Here is an 18313-nt window from a genome sequence, read left to right on the forward strand (position 1 = left end):
GGCGACCCCGTAGGGTTTTCAAGGCAAGAGACATTTGGAGATGGTTTGCCATTGCCTGCCTCCGAGTCACCCTGGTATTTCTTGGAGGTCTCCCATCCAAATACTAGCCAGGGTCAGGGCTGAGGGTGTGTGACTGGCCCAAGGTCACCCAGCAAGTTTCCATGGCAGAGTGGGGATTCGAACCTGGTTTTCCCAGGTCCTAGTCCGACACTTTAACCACTACACCACGCTGGATCTCTTCATCAATATATGTAATATGATGGGGAGGATGCAGCCCCTCAGATCAGGTGCTGAGGTCTCCGTGCACACAAAGTGACCCCCCCAGGATAGGCTCACTGCCTCTACCACCCGCCTCCAGATCTCAGGGATCATTGAATGCACGGAGCCCGCCCATCTGTGCCACAGCTATGCCAAATCACAGCAGTCTTGTGTCAGAAAACCCAGCTCGTTCACAGGATACTCCAGCTCAGAATGCATTAACAGAGCTGGGCTGCGGCTGGCAGAAATTCTATGCCAGGCGATGGTCCCACAGCCTTAGCAAGGGAAGAAGCTGATTGGAAGCTGGAAGGAACTGATAACTTCAGAGATAGGCAAGAGGCTGGAAAGCTGCTGTCAGTAATGGAAAATGAAACATTGTTTATCTCTAGCTCCTAGGGCTAAACTACACATGATGGCAGCAAATCTAAGCCTTTAAACCCTGGCCTGTCCCAAATCAGGGATGAGGATCCAATTTCAAGAGAAAAAAGGGGAAGAAGAAGAAGAGTTGGTTTTTCTATGCCGACTTTCTCTACCACTTAAGGGAGAATCAAACCGTCTTACAATCACCTTCCCTTCCCCTCCCCACAACAAAGACCCTGTGAGGTAGGTGAGGCTGAGAGAGCTGTGACTGGCCCAAGGTCACCCAGCTGGCTTCATGTGTGGGAGTGGGGAAATCAACCCAGTTCACCAGATTAGCATCTGCTGCTCATGCAGAGGAGAATCAAACCCGGTTCTCCAGATTAGAGTAAGAGGCACAGACCCTTCCACAGGCTTGCCACTTACTTCAATGCACCTTCCCCCATCCCTATGCATGGACAAGGTGGGCTGAAAGCTCAGAATTGCCCTGCTCACATCTCCATTTCGCTCTTAAAAATGAGATCTCCCTCTCCTGCATTGATTCTGTGTATCAGAAACACAGGTCTACAGGTATGTAGTATGAGCCTAATTAAACCCAAATTATGCATGACATATAGCTGCCTGGTTATGTTGCCACAGCAAATTATTTCACCCTCCATAATATGGAAAAAGAAGAACACCACAATAATGAGTCCAACATTTTCAAAACAAACAGCATGATTCTACAGATTATAAAACCCACACATAATATATTAGGTGCTGTGTGTGTGTGTAAAGTGCCGTCAAGTCGTAGCCGACTTATGGCGACCCCTTTTTGGGGTTTTCATGGCAAGAGACTAACAGAGGTGGTTTGCCAGTGCCTTCCTCTGCATAGCAACCCTGGACTTCCTTGGTGGACTCCCATCCAAATACTAACCAGGGCTGACCCTGCTTAGCTTCTGAGATCTGACGAGATCAGGCTAGCCTGGGCCATCCAGGTCAGGGCATATTAGGTGCTACAATATCCTTAAAGGATACATACCAAATCATCAGGACTATCTGCATTGAGACCACCGATTTGAACATAGTTCCCTTTCACAGCAAAGTTATGATGGATATGTTCTGGTAAGACGTGTTTGTCGATCCTACTTGGAAGATGCGACCCCATGAGAAATTCATTACATAAATCCAGGATTTTGACATTGAGATTTACTGCCTTCTCGCGCTGTGAAGGGAAAACACATAAATGTAAATATATTTCTTTAATGTATCTGAACTTTTCAATGTTTGGAGGTATTTGGAGAGAAGTTATGGTAAAATCAGTACAGGCGATCACTGTGAATATTCCCATATGTACAGCTTCTTGGGAAACCAACAATGCAGTCCTAAGCAGAGCTGCAACCTTCTAAATTGAAGTCAATGGACTTATAAAGGTGTAACTCTGATCAGCGGCACTGGCAGCTGCAGCAAAAAGGAAGAAATCAGCAGAAATAGCCCTTGTTTCTTGTGCAAGCACCTGCTCCACTAACAGAAGAGTTCACACTAGAAGGGAAAGAGGTGATATCTGCTAATTTCCAGGGGCGTGGGGGTGCAGGAGACTGCAGGGTGATGGAAAAGAAGGAAGAGATGAATTCTGTGACACTCAATTCAAAGTTCATCGCACCCAGCTCACAGATGCTATTACGCAACTAAAAGATAATCTCTCAGTTATAATGGAAAGAATTACCTTTTCTTCATCCAAGTGAATACCACTGATCTCAAAATCAAACATGAAAAGTTCCGCCACTCGTCTAAAAGAATAAAATCCCATTAGGACAAAAATTGTTATACTGTTGTTTTATCCCTTTTAAATATATGTTACATTTTGCAGGCCAAACTATGCAATTGTATCTGGAGCCACTAGTCTTATTTCCACTGACTGGATAAAAAAAATATAGCGGCCTGTATCCCACCACACCGCTAAGCAAAGTTTGAAGACTTCTTCCAGTTTAAACAGCCGTTCTCCAACTTATATGGCTCTTCCTCAACAGAAGTATTATACATAAGATTGTTAATGTGCATAATGAAAAGCAGCAATTTCATACTGCTAAGTTTGGTAGCAGCTCCCTTTGCAGCTTGATCTCATGCATGTTTACTTGAAAATAAGTGACAGCGAGTTCAATGGAGCTTAAGTGTGCCAATGGACTGCACTCCTTAAATAAAATTACATACACATAAAACTACTGCCCATCACTAACTCTGAAATGCCAGATCATAGCATGATACTATTTTATAACTAATATGCAACATTCAGTTATCCAGATTACTATAATATTTTTCAAGAATCATGAGAATGACAACTCCCATTAAGAAATCACATGTTTCTAAATCTCATTTTTTTGGACAAAAATCTGACACTTACTGCATCCATGGGTTAAGCAATATTTCCCAAATGCAGGTATAATACTCTGCAGTTGTAAAATATCAGTTTGACTCCAAGTATAGATTGCACCAAAAAAGAGGTGGGGGGGAATAGGACTAAGGGGTTTGTACAGTCTAATTTGCTTAGGGAAATGACTGCCTGGCGCTAATAAAAAGAAAAAGTAGCAACATCAGAACCATCATCAGGGGAATTTAAATGACCAGGAGAAGGAGTTCCACAAAGGTTCCTTTAATTCCAGAAGAGGAAACAAGTACTAGGACTGCATCAAGAGACACCTACCAAAGGGGCAATCTGACACAGGACAGATAACTCTTGTGGCATGTAACAGCATTTGATAGCATAGGCTACCCAATTACTGTAAAAGTATTCACCTGGACTGAAAAATGGCATGAAGACTCACAGATAGAACATATTTGAAAAGCTAGCTTCACAACATTTTCAGACTCTATTGTAATGAGGTATGCTGACAAGATCATTGAATAGCCGACACCTCACAGTATTATGAGGATTATCGTCACTACTAAAATTAACAATATGTACCTGGTATCTGGATCAAGGGAAGCCATGACTTCTTTATCGGCCAACAATTTTCTCAGACTTTGACACAAATCTACATCTGTATTTAATCTAAAAATATAAAGGTTGTATGATCTAATTATTAGCAATACACCATTCATGCAACTTAACTCAGTTCTGCAGCAGAGAATGCTTCGGACTTCTTATAAAGGTGGATTTTCCCCCCCCAAATCACTATTTAAAACACTACCAAATGCTAATATAGCCCCAACCAATGCAAAGTATATGAGATAGCAATTTCAAATAACAAATACTTATTGCCAGTGGATTGGAACCAAAGGGGGTATTTCATGGGCATAACAAACCACAATTTGTGGAGGAGCGAAGGCTGATTTCTGCAAATTCTCTCCTCCTACAACAGAACCCAAATTTGTCTCCCACACTGTTTCTGAGGATCCCTCCCCCTTCAGGGAGCATAACTGTGAGGGTCAATGGGCTGTGGGGGAGGGAGGTGAGAAAGCCCTGTTTTGCAGGCTTCACTTTGCTGTTGCCCAACTCCACAAGGTGCTGAGGTAGCTTTTTAAGATGAATAGTTTATGAAAACTGCACAGTGCAGCATCTAAAGCTTGCTTTTATGGACTATGCTTTTCACAGCCACGAACACTGCTGTCTGTACACATGAACAATACTGATGTACCCTTGTACTGAATTTTGAATAAAATTGTTTTTATATTCTACCAGGTGTAAACTCATGCAAATTTGTTACAGGTATTCTGTAAAAAGATCTTACTCGGTTATGTTCCTGATGAAAAAATAAATACCATTCAATTTTATTTTGAATGGTAGCTATGAAAGTGCCACAGAATTAAATTAAACACATTTTTAAATAAATGTGTTTATAATTAGGATATTAGAATTACCTTACCCATACTCCTTAATTTAGAAAAAAAATAATCATCCAGTTTCCACAAAGATTTCAGAATCATAACGTAGCATTCAGTAGACAACACGCTGTATTCATAATGGTCGCTTTTGTTACTACTGTGCTTGCTGTCTGCGGAATGCTACAATATAAACAGATAAATCCATATGAAAGTGACATAATAAACATACTTTTCTACCATAGTGCCAATGTTTCTGCACACTTCTTCAGCAGCCTCTCTGAAAGCAAGATTAGGATGAGCAATTTTCACAAAGTCAGCCTGAGGTAGTAGAAAAAGAAAGGTCAACACTGACAAGAAAATTTTGGTTTGGTATTTACATGAAAGTCTAAAATTCTAGATTAGTTCCCACAGATTTTAGTCATGTGAATTTCTTTCTTTTATTTTTGTATTAAACCATCTTAACTTTTCATGGAGCCACAGGCTACACAGAAGTCTTCCTTTACTTTTCCTCTTTTTATTGGAATCTCCCAAGAATCTGTTCTTGACCCTTTCTCCCCATACTGGCATGTACACAACCGTAGCCTGGAGGGGCTGTGGCTCAGTGGTAGAGCATCTGCTTGGCATGCAGGTCCCAGGTTCAATCCCCGGCATCTCCAATTAAAGGGACTAGGCAGGTAGGTGATGTCAAAGACCTCTGCCTGAGACCCGTCTGAGTAGACAATACTGACTTTGATGGATCACGGGTCTGATTCAGTATAAGGCAGCTTCATGTGTTCATGTGAAGCTGTTTCAGCCAAAGGAGCCTTCTTCCAACTTAAGCGGCTTCTCCTTCTTAGGCTGGAGGATGGCTTCAGATTTGCTCAGTGAAGTGGTAGGATACAGGCCATTGTCCCTGGGTGATCTCATCAAATTCCATGGCTTCCAGTCTCACCTATATACTGATGACACCCAACTCTCCTTGTCCACCCATAACCTTTCTCCCTCTCAACTATCCCACATCTCCAATTGCCTGCCTATTATTTCCACCTGGATATCTCACTACTATCTCAAACTCAATGGCTACATTCAGACATCACATAGACCCACTACTAAGACAAGATGTCCACAAATCCCATGCTTATACATTACTCACCCTTTTCTGTTCACAGAGAATACTACAAAAATCCTAAGTAAAAAGCAGCTCCAATTACTAAAAAGGTACAAATGGATGGGTTAGCCAAAGTTATTTCTACTCCCCCCACTCTAAATCTGAATTAAACCATGGTTTAGAATTCCAGTTTATTAGGGGAAGGGGGGAGCTTACCTTACCTTAGGAAAAATGCATGTTCATTGTCATGTTTAACATTTTCCACACAAGAATATGCATGAGAGCAGGAAACCGTGCATATTTTTTTTTAAATGAACACATGAAGCTACCTTATACTGAATCAGACCCTTGGTCCATCAAAGTCAGTATTGTCTACTCAGACCGGCAGCAGCTCTCCGGGGTCTCAGGCAGAGGTCTTTCACATCACCTACTTGCCTAGTCCCTTTAACTGGAGATGCCGGGAATTGAACCTGGGACCTTCCCAAGCAGATGCTCTACCGCTGAGCTACAAGCCCCTCTGACAGCCTCCTCCCCAATTTATTTTGTAAATTCTTTGGGGCATTCTTTGCAAAACATGCTCGGAATAGATTTCATGTTTAACTATCAGCTATGTCTTCTCTATTACACATACACAGCTTGTATTACTGGCAGGGAACTCCAAAAATGTGGGCATACAATAAAACAAATATGTTCAAAATATTCAGATATAACAGTGCACATGGTTTGTTTTGTAGTCCTGCATGGATCTTTGGAGAGGGAATGTCAGTGCATATAGTGATCATAATGCTGGACTACATGTTTAGCATCATGTATGAATCTCCCACATGTGTTTATTTTATCACATATATATACACTGGAAAATCATGTAGCATCTTTAAAACAATATTAAGAATTATGACATTACAGCAATTAAAGAAAGAATGAGAATCATCTACAGTGGGAGCATTAAAACAATAACTGAGTTTCTTACACACACATACACCATGGAAAACCAAACTCGAATTTTAATCCTAAACAAGGAAGAAAATCCTACTTGTAAGAGGTAATTTAAAAATGATAAAATATATCTTACTAGATCAGCAACTCTACACAAGGAATCTGATAACTGATCAAAGATCATTACTATCTCTGGCCCAGGAGAAATAGCACATGCTTTCTTCACAAGTCGTTCTGTTTCTTGCAATGATTTTTCTTGAGCTTCTTGAAATCCTTCTGGACTACTTAACTCTGGAACACCAAATAGACCCTTTAAAAAAAAGAAAGAGACAATAGGGCCAACATAAACGGAAGACATTTTGTTTCATAGCCTCCAGATTGTAAGCCTGATATTTACATTTACAGTCTTGGCCCAGGCTAGCCTGATCTCGTCAGATCTCAGAAGCTAAGCAGGGTCAGCCCTAGTTAGTATTTGAATGGAAGACCACCAAGGAATACCAGGGTTGCTGTGCAGAGGAAGGCACTGGCAAACCACCTCTGTTAGTCTCTTGACTTGAAAACCCCAAAAAGGGGTCAACTTGCACTTTACACACACACACGTTACTTATACAAACATGTAAACTTTTTAATGATTCTTTCTATTACAATACTGCCAACCAAAGAGGCAGCTATGATGTGCTCCGTTTCAGTAAACTTTGCTGATCTGAGGATTATTTCACTCTCAGCCTCATCTACTAGGGTTGCCAATTTCCAGGTAGGGCCTAGAGAGCTCCTGAAATTACAACTGATCTTCAGAGGACATAAATCAGCTCCCTGGGAGAAAATAGATGCTGGGGCGGGGTGGTGGTGGACTCTACAGTATTATACCCTGCTGAAGTCCCTCCCCTCCTCAAACTGTGCCTTCCCTAGGCTCTACACCCAAATCTCCAAAAATGTTCCAACCCATTGTTGGCAACCCTATCCACCTCACAAGGTTGTTGCAAAGATAAATGGAGAAAAGAAGAATGATGTAAGCTGGGGAGAAAGGCGGAATATAAATTTGTGTAAATTAAGTTTCAGCATTATTGTGTGCGTGTGTTAAGTGCCGTCAAGTCGCTTCCTACTCATGGCTACCCTATGAATGAAAGTCCTCCAAAATATCCTATCTTTGACAGCCTTGCTCAGATCTTGCAAATTGAGGGCTGTGGATTCCTTATTGAGTCAGTCCATCTCTTGTTGGGTCTTCCTCTTTTCCTGCTGCCCTCAACTTTTCCTAGTATGACTGTCTTTTTCAGTGACTCTTGTCGTCTCATGATGTGAGCATCATTATTAGGATGGTTTTATTGTGCTGTATGACTAGATATATTTTATTGTATTTTATTCTGATGTTAATATGATTAGATGTATTATAACTATGTATTTTATATTGATCTTAGCCACCCTGAGCCAGGCATTGCCAGGGGAGGTTGGATATAAATAAAAGTTTATTATTATTAAATGAAGTAAATAAATAAAATAGTTGTTAGACTTGAATTGTTAATTGTTAGACCTGAAGATCTTTAACATACGACAAGGTAATCACTGGAAATAAAAATTCTAAAAATGAAGCAGCTTAAAAAGGGAATGAATGACTGGAGGCCCCAACACAGGAGTCCCAGGTCTCCTGGACTGGAGACCTGGGGCTCCTGTGTATCATAGAATCATAGAGTTGGAATGGACCACCAGGGTCATCTAGTCCAACCCAATGAAGGAAATTAACAACTACCTCCCCCCCACTTTGAGTTCCAGGATGGATGGAAGAAAGACAGGGTATAACTGCAAACATAAAAATAAAAGCACAGGGATCTCACTCACAGGAGGGAGGTGGCAATCTTAATTGTAATCCAGAATAATTCTGTCATGGAAGCCCTAGCTCAGAGCTGTACCAGGGGCTGGGAAGCACAAAGCTGCAGGGCACAGAAAAAGGGCATCATGGCTAAAACAAACATTGGGCGAAAACGCACGGGAGGTTTTGCCTTGGATTTGCCGCTCTCCAGATGCACATTTCCCCCATCCAAATTCTCAAAACTGCACGGGGGGCTTATTGTTGAGTTTTGAGAATTTAGATAGGAAAATGTGCATCTAGAGAGCGGCAAATCCAAGGCAAAACCTCCCGTACGTTTTCACCCTTTGTGTTATTACCACTCTTGTTATTTATGCATTAACTTGCTACCACAATAGCGACTATGGGGGTTACCGCACTTGTATTCCCAGCGATGTATTAAGGGTTTGAAAACGTTAGAAAAAATACTGTTCGCACTTTGTTTGGCCCCTTTCACTGAGAAGACGTCTTCCAACCATTTATAAGCGGTGGTATCCAAAAACCCTTTTAAAGCAATGTTTTTTACAACATTTTCAAACTCTTTTTTTTTAAAAAAAATTTTTTTATTGTTTTCCTTCATTTAATACATTCATGTAAAAGTAAACATTCAACACTAAGAGTTAATAAAATAAAAAAACCTGTAATAAGCATATAGTGACTTCCCCCTCACTCTCTTCCACCTACAAATAAAGTGTATATACTTTTTGGTTCTCGTAGGTTATCCAGGCTGTGTAACTGTGGTCTTGGTATTTTCTTTCCTGACGTTTCGCCAGCAGCTGTGGCCAGCATCTTCAGAGGAGTAACACTTATTCCAAGACACTGAAAGACTGGACAATTCTACCAACTATTTTGTCAGATTGCACAGAGAAGCCATTGAAATCCATAAACATCAGCACAACTTTAACAGAAAAGAAGAGAGTTTAAGAATGAATAAGGCTTGGCTTCCTGTCTTGAAAACCTCCAGACTAACGAAGACTACAGTCCACAATGGCCATGCAGATTAGCTTTGGATTTCACACATTAACAGATCACTTCAGGATACATTGGTTCCATATTAACATACCACACCCTCATTAGCACATTATCTTGATTTACAGGACAATGGTTAGCACATTACCTTTGTTACTTTTTGCAGGACAATGATTCAGCTCAAACCCAACCCCTTTCTGACTATATATTACTCTTCCTACACACTTGACACCGAGAGACACTGTCCTTCAGTGTTACTCCTCTGAAGATGCCTGCCACAGCTGCTGGCGAAACGTCAGGAAAGAAAACACCAAGACCACGGTTACACAGCCCGGATAACCTACAAGAACCAATGAAAGCCTTCGACAATATTTTTGTATATACTTTTGCTGATTGAACTAATCCCCATATTATTTAATGAATATATATTTATCTTATCTAATATTGTTCATTCAATACCTTTACAGAGTATCTATGAGATATTAAATCAAAGAATATCCTTTAAATGGTCCCATCAAAAATTGATTTTCACAATAAATTCTCCACGCCTCCCATTCCCCCCCAAAAATTGTACATTATCGTTCTGATTTATCAAAGCCGTAAGTTTCGCTATCTCCGTCCATTCCAGCATCATTTTCAAACTCTTAATACATCGCTGGGAATACAAAGTGCGGTAATCCCCAGGAGGCGCGGTTCTCTACGCTCGCCTCCAGCGTGAAACCAGCGAGTGGTGGCTCGACCCTCACCCCAGACACGTGCGGGGTGCTTTAGGGTCCCGGTCACCCCCGCGACCCCTTTCTTTTCTCGCCCAGGGTGTTGGGGGGTGGGGGGAGGCTCGGCTGAGCTCCCGAGAGGGGAAACCGGCTCCCACCCCGGCCGGCCTCTCACCGTTTTCTTCCCCAGCTCCCACCGCGGGTGCTGCGGCTGTGGCTGGGCGTTGAAGGCGGCGCCCACCGGGGACCAGCTGGTGCTGACCCACCGCTTGGGGCTGCGGCCGCTGACCCAGCCCAGGCCGCTCACGGCGGTCCAAGCCACCCCGCGCCAGCCGGCCAGCATGGCGGCGGCGGCGGCGCCTCAACCGTCTTCCCAAAAGCGCTCCAACGGCTCCCCGGCTGCCGCTTCGCCGCTTCCGGGTTCAGGCGGTGACCTCTGACGCCGCCCGGCGTGAGGAGGAGCTTCGGCCCCGCCTCCCGTGGTTGCCATGGCTGCCAACGCTAGGTGATGAGAGAGACGCGCCTGCGCGTCATCGAAAGGGAGGCTCAGACACCTCGAGGCGCCGTCCCTGTGAAATCAAGCATACTTGTGGCCCTTTCACACCGCCCAAAGGATGCACTTTCAGTCCACTTTCACTGCACCTCAGGCCATTTATTCATGGAAGGTTTTGCATTGGATTTGTCACTCTATAGATGCACATTTTCCCCATCTGAATTCTCAAAACTCTGCATGGCGGCTTATTGTTGAGTTTTGAGAATATGGATGGGGAAAAAGTGCATCTAAAGAGTGGCAAATCCAAGGCAAAACCTTCCATGAATAACGATCGTTTGCAAGTGGATTTTGCCAGTCCACACAGTAAAATCCACCTTCAAAGTGCATTGAAAGTGCATTATTTGGGCTGTGTGAAAGTGCCACAAGTATGCTTGATTTCACTAGGTGTCTGAATACACAACTGTGCTAGACTCAGACAGCTGTACCATTAAAAACTATACTGAAGGGGTAGAAAAGGGCAAGAGTCCAGTAGCACCTTAAAGACTAACCAAAATATTTTTTCTGGTAAAGTATGAGCTTTCGTGAGCCACAGCTCACTTCTTCAGATACCTGCAAGAGTCCAGTAGCACCTTAAAGACTAACAAAAATATTTTCTGGTCGGGTATGAGCTTTCTACTACTTTCTCTACTACTGCAGACAGATTCACACGGCTACCCACTGAATTATACTGAAGGGGAAATTCCACCCGGTGTGGTCTCTTCTGTCATTACAGCATTTTATTAATGGTGAAATGTTTGCCTTCTGTGAACTTCTAAAGATACAGAAGCACTCAGAGTCTGGAGCTCACAGCCCTAAATCATCATGATACGTTTATTGTCTATCTACTTGCCATGTGTAGCAGCCCAAACAGACCCATCTTAGCCTGAGCTTTTCAGAACTTGGAAGTTAAACAGGGTTGGCCACGGTCAGTACTTGGATGGGAGACCAAGTTAACTTTACCTTTCTTCTTTTTCCTAGTTATTAATGTCTAGCCTCTGCCATTCACACGTACCCTTCAGTTGATAAAGCAAATGGGTTTTGTATCTTACCCCACAGAAAGCAGGGAAGGATATGAATGACAGAACCTGGCAAATAACCTGGTGGGTGGTGAATACGGTTGCCAACCTCAAGGTACTAGCTGGAGATCTCCTGCTATGACAACTGACCTCCAGCCGATAGAGATCAGTTCACCTGGAGAAAACGGCCGCTTTGGCAACTGGACTCTATGGCATTGAAGTCCCTCCCTTACCCAAACCTCCTCCGGTTCCACCCCAAAAACCTCCAGGTATTTCCCAACCCAGAGCTGGCAAACCTAGTGGTGAAGCTACAGCAACATCTCCTGCTATTGCAAGATAATTAATGATAACAAAGAATTCTCCATGTTGCTTCCTTGCAGTAATAACGAAGACCAGGGCTATAAATCTAAGCAGACTTATTATGAAGTAAATCCCATTGAATTCAGTGGGACACTTGCAAGTAAACATGTTTATGATCAGGCTGAGAGAAAGACAGGCCCCATGTTCCAGCAAGTGTATTAGACCATGACCAAATGCTGCCGTCAAGATTAATGGTTACTTATTGATCGAAAGGCACCTCTAGCTTCTCAAGCCATTCTTAACTGTCTACCCAACGTGTGCAGCCTGCAGAACTATCCCTGTGACCACTACTGTTGTTCTCTCCAAAATGGAATACCTCACAATAAGATCACTTTGCCATCTTTTAGGTACATATTGGAGATGGAATAGGGCTGCCAACTTCCAGGTACTAGCTGGAGATCTCCTGCTATTACAACTGATCAGAGATAGAAATCAGTTCACCTGGAGAAAATGGCCGCTTTGGCTATTGGACTCTATGGAATTGAAGTCCCTCCCCAAACCCTGCCCTCCTCAGGCTCCGCCCCAAAAACCTCCCGCCAGTGGCGAAGAGGGACCTGGCAACCCTAAGGTGGAAAGATAGGATGGACCCAAGTCCTGTTCTGACCTCTAGCAAACAGACCAACAAATTTTGCAGTTTTCAGTCATTCTTGTGTAGGGTTACCACCTCCGGGTTGGGAAATACCAGGAGTTTTTAGGGGTGGAGCCTGAGAAGAGTGGGTTTTGGAGAGGGGAGGGACTTCAATGCCATAGAGTCCAATTGCCAAAGCGACCATTTTCTCCAGGTGAACCCTATTCTTGCGCTTGGATATAAAGAAGTGGATTTTGTGACTGAATCCATGCCGATTCAAAAGGGTGTTGTGAGGGTTGCCAACTCTGGCTTAGGAAATTCCTGGAGATTGAGGGGTGGTGCCTGGGGGAGGGCAGAGGTTAGGGAGGTGAGGGAACTCAGCAGGGACCTGGTTGTCGGGATGTTTCCCTTAGATTAGCAGAGTGCTCAAGGACATGTACATGCAGCAGAATACCATCTAGTTTGTGTGTTGCTATAAAACCACGCTACACACAGAGCCTTTTATCTTTGCAAAACTAATATGCTTCTTTTTTTGTAAGGAACTCCAGTTTCCTAGAAAGGATAGGGTAGAGATAGGTTTCTAATCTAGTCTAACTAACTAGGACGGATAGAGATGCAGGATGCATGTCCTGCTCTCATGGTGCCAAGATAGAGAAGAAGTGTGGAGAGAAGGGCCTTGTGGAGAGAAGTGTGAAGAGAAGGGAGAGCCAGCGTGGTGTAGTGGTTAAGAGTGGTGGTTTGGAGTGGTGGAGTCTGATCTGGAGAAATGGGTTTGATTCCCCACTCCTCCACCTGAGCGGTAGAGGCTAATCTGGTGAACTGGATTTGTTTCCCCACTCCTACACACAAAGCCAGCTGGGTGACCTTGCTCTAGTGTTAGAAAATGCTTACAAAGAATTATATAAGATATGACAAACAGGCATTTGTGTAAATAGCGATGGGCTAGCCAGCTTCAGTTTGAATTTTATTCATGCAAAACAGCAAAACAAATGCTGGGAATAACAAAAACAGGATAATGCACAAATATTGTTTAGCATCAAACCATCTGTGATTGGCAGAGAGTTGTGAATATACTATTGTGAAGTTTGTTTTCATACTGATCTTGATCTTGCCACTAGTGAGAATTAAGCAACAGGATACATAAAATTGACATCATGTTGTAAGCTCATGTGCTTAAGAGTGGAATGGGTTCTGGCATCTCTGTAGGAGTAGTACTAAACAAAAGGAAGCCAGTGAAGGTTGTGTCATCGTCTGGATCTGCATACAACCCATTGTAAGTCTCACCTCCGTGGGGCTGCAACCACACCTGATCGCCTTGCTGGAGCTCCAAGACTGTTCCTCCTGAGGCCTGGTCTTCAACCCCCTGGTATCTGTCTACGGTATGGAGCACCTTGATCCCATTTTTAATCAGAGCAACTCTCACGTTCCTTGAATAAACAGTGATGTGGTAGGTGAAATAATAGACACCAGCGACCACACAGGTAAATTTCCCAGTGGCGGTGTTATAATGATTCAAGCCGTTGTACATCACTTTGTCAAATCTGATGGGAATGTTGGAAGGGGGAAGCTTGGTGGCAGCAGTGAGACCCACACTGAAGGCACTTCTCGGGATGATGGGGGTCGCACCAAGGTCCCCCTTTTCTCCCCTGTCCCCTTTCCAGCCCTTTTCACCTTGAATTCCTTTACTGCCTTTTGGCCCCGGGCCTCCAATTTCTCCCTTAGGACCAAGATGACCCATGGGCCCAATGGGACCCCTCAGACCTATATCTCCTTGGAATCCAATTTCACCTTTAATTCCTTGAGGGCCAATGGGACCGACATCCCCTTTTATCCCCTTTCGTCCTTGTAACCCTAGCTCGCCCTTTTGACCTTTGTCACCCACAGGGCCAGGAATTCCTTTGGGTCCAAATTTCCCAGGCCAGCCTCTTTCCCCTTTGCCTCCTTTGTTCCCCTTCTCTTCGACTCTGCCATCAGCTCCTAAATTAAGAGAAAACAATTAATTATTTTTAAATCCCAGATTATTTAGCAACTCTTTGTTGGGAGTTCAAGATAACAGTGTGGTGTAGTGTTTAAGAGCGGTGGTTTGGAGTGGTGGACTCTGACCTGGAGAACCGGGTTTGATTCCCCACTCCTCCACATGAGCGGCGGAGGCTAATCTGGTGAACTGGATTTGTTTCCCCACGAAGCCAGCTGGGTGACCTTGGGCTAGTCACAGCTCTCTTAGAGCTCTCCCAGCCCCACCTACCTCACAGGGTGTCTGTTGTGAGGAGGGGAAGGGAAGGTGATTGTAAGCTGGTTTGATTCTCCCTTAAGTGGTTCAGAAAGTCAGCATATAAAAACCAACTCTTCTTCCTCTTCTTCTTCTTCTAACAGAAAAGAGCCATTGCCCTTCTCATTGAACTTAGTGAGCAAACGAGATTATGATAGCATTCAGAAGTCATAAAGAGCCTCAAGACTTTTTGGGGACCCAGAGAAGGGACAGAGGGAGGAAGAAATATTATACAGCTTGCTGGAACTCGCCAGCCAGGTGACCCCAGACAAAAGAAGGAGATGTGATTTGCAAGGCTGGAAATGGGGCTGTGCAAACCAGCAAAACGGGGCCACCAACAGAATAGGTAGGAGTTACTGCATAGGGAGGGGATTCCTTAGACGTGCAGAAAAACATTACTTTGTAAATTAAAAATAACCCTCCACCCAAAGAAACACCCCAGTGAGAAGTGAGCATGCTTATGGTCCTCAGAATGTTGAGAGCAGCTGAGATTCTGTTACAGGGAGTGGGGAAGATGGAGGAGATGCTGTTCATACTTCTGAGAGCTTGCACTATACTGGAATGGAAAATTTAGGTTGATGGTAGATATTTCCAGATGGTTTATTCCTCTCCATGCGCCCATGGATTCTTCTCAGGTCCCCAATTTGTACAATGGATCTATTACAAAGGAATGCCTTCTAGGTTCCATGAGCTATGTTTTCACAGAAGGTTAAAGGCTTATCTTCTTTACATGAAAAAGTAATATGGCTACACTCCTGTATCCAGTTTTATTTTTTTTATCCCATTTAAGAGAGGCTGCCAGAGGGAGGGAAGATGGGTAAACTGAAGATGGGGGCAGATAAAGGTAGGTTGGCTGCTGGGTGGGAAGAAGAGAAGGAAGCAATGAAAGAAGAGAGGCTATGGGGGCTTTCAGAGAAGGGAAAGAGGAAATGGTGGGGGAGGAGGATACAAGGAAAATGAGATGCCCCCTGCAAGTCCTTGCAGGTACCCTACTTGTACAATTGTATTTTCAATAAAGTCACTTTTTGCTCTCACCTGGTTCTCCCCTTTCTCCATTTATACCATCTTTGCCTGGTTTCCCTGGGTGTCCTGCCTCACCTAGCAGCAACGAAAAGCAATATATTTTCAGTTAACCATTGTATTCTCAGAAATCTGATTCTTTATCTTTCATTTCAGGAGGACAAAAGTTGGCTCTCACATTCTGCAAGGACACACAATTTCTATCTCATCTGGGAATACTGGATGCACACAAATTCAAGGTGGAATAGTTAGTGGATCTGAATTACTAATTAGGTCAGGGTAGGTGACTTGTGTGATCTGTTGTTTTTTAAATAAAATCGCAGCAGTTCACTTGTGTTTTAAATGTATAAATCAAGAGTCCATACTCAGGATTGCTTAACAGTTGAGGCATTAGAAGTCTGTGTTAAATGGCTGTGCAACTTTTCTTAAGGACATGCAAAGGTGGTAAGTGCCCTGCTGGATCAGATCAAGGTCCACCTACTTCAACTATCTGCATTGCTTAGGTGATCAACTAGAAATTGGCCACTGGCCTGCTGATGAACGAGAACCATTCTCTTTCTCACCCTTGCCTGTATTATTTCCTTTTTTGGTAGTCAACTCATGCCTATTTATTTAGTTATAGTGATTGTTGTTAGCCACCCTGAGGGGGAGGCCAAAAACAAACAAACAAACAAACAAACAAACAAACAAATGCTCTGTGCTGCCTTTAGACTGGGCATGCAAAGGTGGGAAGCAGGACCAGCAGGCATGATCCTGTGCACCCCTCCCTGGATATGTTTATGTCACATATACAGCATGGTGTAGTGGTTAAGAGCAGCAGACTCTAATCTGGAGAGCCGGGTTTGATTCCCCACTCCTCCACATGAGCAGCGGACTCTAATCTGGAGAACCGTGTTCGATTTCCCACTCCTCCACATGAAGCCTGCTGGGTGACCTCACGCTAGTCACAGCTCTCAGAACTCTCTCAGCTCCACCTACCTCACAAGGTGCCTGTTGTGGGGAGAGGAAGGGAAGGAGATGGTAAGCCAGTTTGAGACTCCTTAAACGAAGAGATAAGCAGGGTATAAAAATCAACTTATCTTCTTCTTCATCTGAGGCAGGTCGCCAAGGTAGTTAACAATGGGATTAAAAGTAACTAGAGGTAGGGCATAGTTGGAAAGTGTGTTCCATCTTCTGGGTGCCACCATAGAGAATGCCCTGTTCTCCATGCCCACCCTCAGTACCTCCAAAAGTGGGATGAATATGAAACAGGGCTCAGTAGAATGAATGGGTTCACATGGGAGCAAGCAGTCCTTTAGATATCCTGGGCCTGGGCAGTTTAGGACTTTATTCAGCTTTATATCAAGAGGCGTGGATAAGATGGGTGCTGAGTTGTCAAAACTGAGGGGTGGGCACCCAAACTCCCCTGGTGCAAGAGGCACGGATTCCTGCAGAATGGGACCAAATCATGAATTCCAGCTTAGGATCAGAGCTGAGGGCGGGTGGAATTTCTAGTACTCCTAGGCAGGACTCAGAAAGCAGACAGAAGGAGAAACAAATAAGAAGCTTGTACATGTCAAGGGCCCAATAGTCTGCCTGTGGGCAAGGCAAAAAAAACCACACACGCTTTACCCGGAAACATTTATATCCAGGCCATGGGTAGGGTTGCCAGCTCCGGGTTGGGAAATACCTGGAGATTTTGGGAGTGGAGCCTGAGGAGGGAGAGGTTTGGGGAGGGGGGGGGACTTCAATGCCATAGAGTCCAATAGCGAAAGAGGCCATTTTATCCAGGTGAACTGATCTCTATTGGCTGGAGATCAGTTGTAATAGCAGGAGATCTCCAGCTAGTACCTTGAGGTTGGCAACCTATAATGAGCCCTCCATTTCTAGTTCTGGATCTTCTTGATATGAGTTGGCTGCTGTGGTCCTGTCAGTTTTTGTAAGAGCCTTTGCATGCATCAGAATCCAAAATCACAGAAAATGCTTAAATTGTTTAGGAATTTGTTAAGGCCTAGTTTAACAACTCTTGAGTTGTGCAACCACTTTTAGTGTTCCGTTCTATCATCTGGGTGACGTTGATCAGGGCTGCAATATGTGACTTTGGGTTTCCATCAGAACTACAGTACTCCTAAACAGGCAAACAGAAGTGATTAGGTAGTTTAATACCTGGGTCTCCTTTTTCTCCCTTTGTTCCATCTCGGCCATCTCGGCCAGGTAAGCCGTTGTGTCCAGGGCTTCCAGGCATTCCTGGAAACCCTTCAATGCAACTGTTCTGTTTTTGGATTTCTTCTGCACTGACTGCAACAACCAGCAAAATAAGGCAGAGTTTCATCCTACCTAACTCTGGCTGAAAGAATTAACAAAAACAAAACAAAACAGTGATTATCACACTAGACAACATTGATGGTAAGTAGAAATCATAAGCAGAAGACATGGTGTAGCTAGGGTTGCCAGGTCCCTCTTTGCCATCGGTGGGAGGTTTTTGGGGTGGAGCCTGAGGAGGGCGGGGTTTGGGGAGGGGAGGGACTTCAATGCCGTAGAGTTCAATGGCCAAAGCAGCCATTTTCTCCAAGGGAACTGATCTCTAATGGCTGGAGATCAGATGTAA

At 43.8% G+C, this 18313-nt stretch overlaps 2 protein-coding genes across 2 annotated transcripts in view; both read right to left on the reverse strand.

Annotated features, from left to right (window-relative positions):
- The window catches only part of MIPEP (mitochondrial intermediate peptidase), a 67857-nt gene extending 57541 nt beyond the window's left edge, over positions 1–10316 (reverse strand). The window contains exons 1-6 of the mRNA XM_056858325.1: positions 10137–10316; positions 6576–6749; positions 4646–4734; positions 3557–3643; positions 2321–2384; positions 1637–1819 (exon numbers count right to left, since the gene is read on the reverse strand). Coding sequence (XP_056714303.1) covers positions 1637–1819; positions 2321–2384; positions 3557–3643; positions 4646–4734; positions 6576–6749; positions 10137–10304 — 765 coding nt within the window. The 5' untranslated portion in view covers positions 10305–10316. The remainder of the gene's footprint in view (positions 1–1636; positions 1820–2320; positions 2385–3556; positions 3644–4645; positions 4735–6575; positions 6750–10136) is intronic.
- A 3286-nt stretch (positions 10317–13602) lies between these two features.
- On the reverse strand, positions 13603–18046 carry LOC130485036 (complement C1q and tumor necrosis factor-related protein 9A-like). The gene is made up of 3 exons (XM_056858150.1): positions 17872–18046; positions 15742–15804; positions 13603–14414 (listed from the first exon to the last, which is right to left on the reverse strand). The coding sequence occupies exons 1-3, from the start codon at positions 18035–18037 to the stop codon at positions 13603–13605; spliced, it is 1041 nt and encodes a 346-aa protein (XP_056714128.1). The 5' UTR covers positions 18038–18046.
- Positions 18047–18313: the final 267 nt, after the last annotated feature.

Source organism: Euleptes europaea, chromosome 12 (genome assembly GCF_029931775.1).
Source record: "Euleptes europaea isolate rEulEur1 chromosome 12, rEulEur1.hap1, whole genome shotgun sequence".
NCBI classification, from domain to species: Eukaryota; Metazoa; Chordata; class Lepidosauria; order Squamata; family Sphaerodactylidae; genus Euleptes; species Euleptes europaea.

Excerpts from the sequence above, each read along its gene's own strand:
- LOC130485036 (XM_056858150.1), bottom strand. The coding sequence starts at position 18,037 with ATGAAACTCTGCCTTATTTTGCTGGTTGTTGCAGTCAGTGCAGAAGAA. Across the intron at positions 15,805-17,871 it reads GGGAGAAAAAGGAGACCCAG|GTGAGGCAGGACACCCAGGG; the intron begins GTATTAAACTAC and ends CGTTGCTGCTAG. Across the intron at positions 14,415-15,741 it reads TGGAGAAAGGGGAGAACCAG|GAGCTGATGGCAGAGTCGAA; the intron begins GTGAGAGCAAAA and ends CTCTTAATTTAG.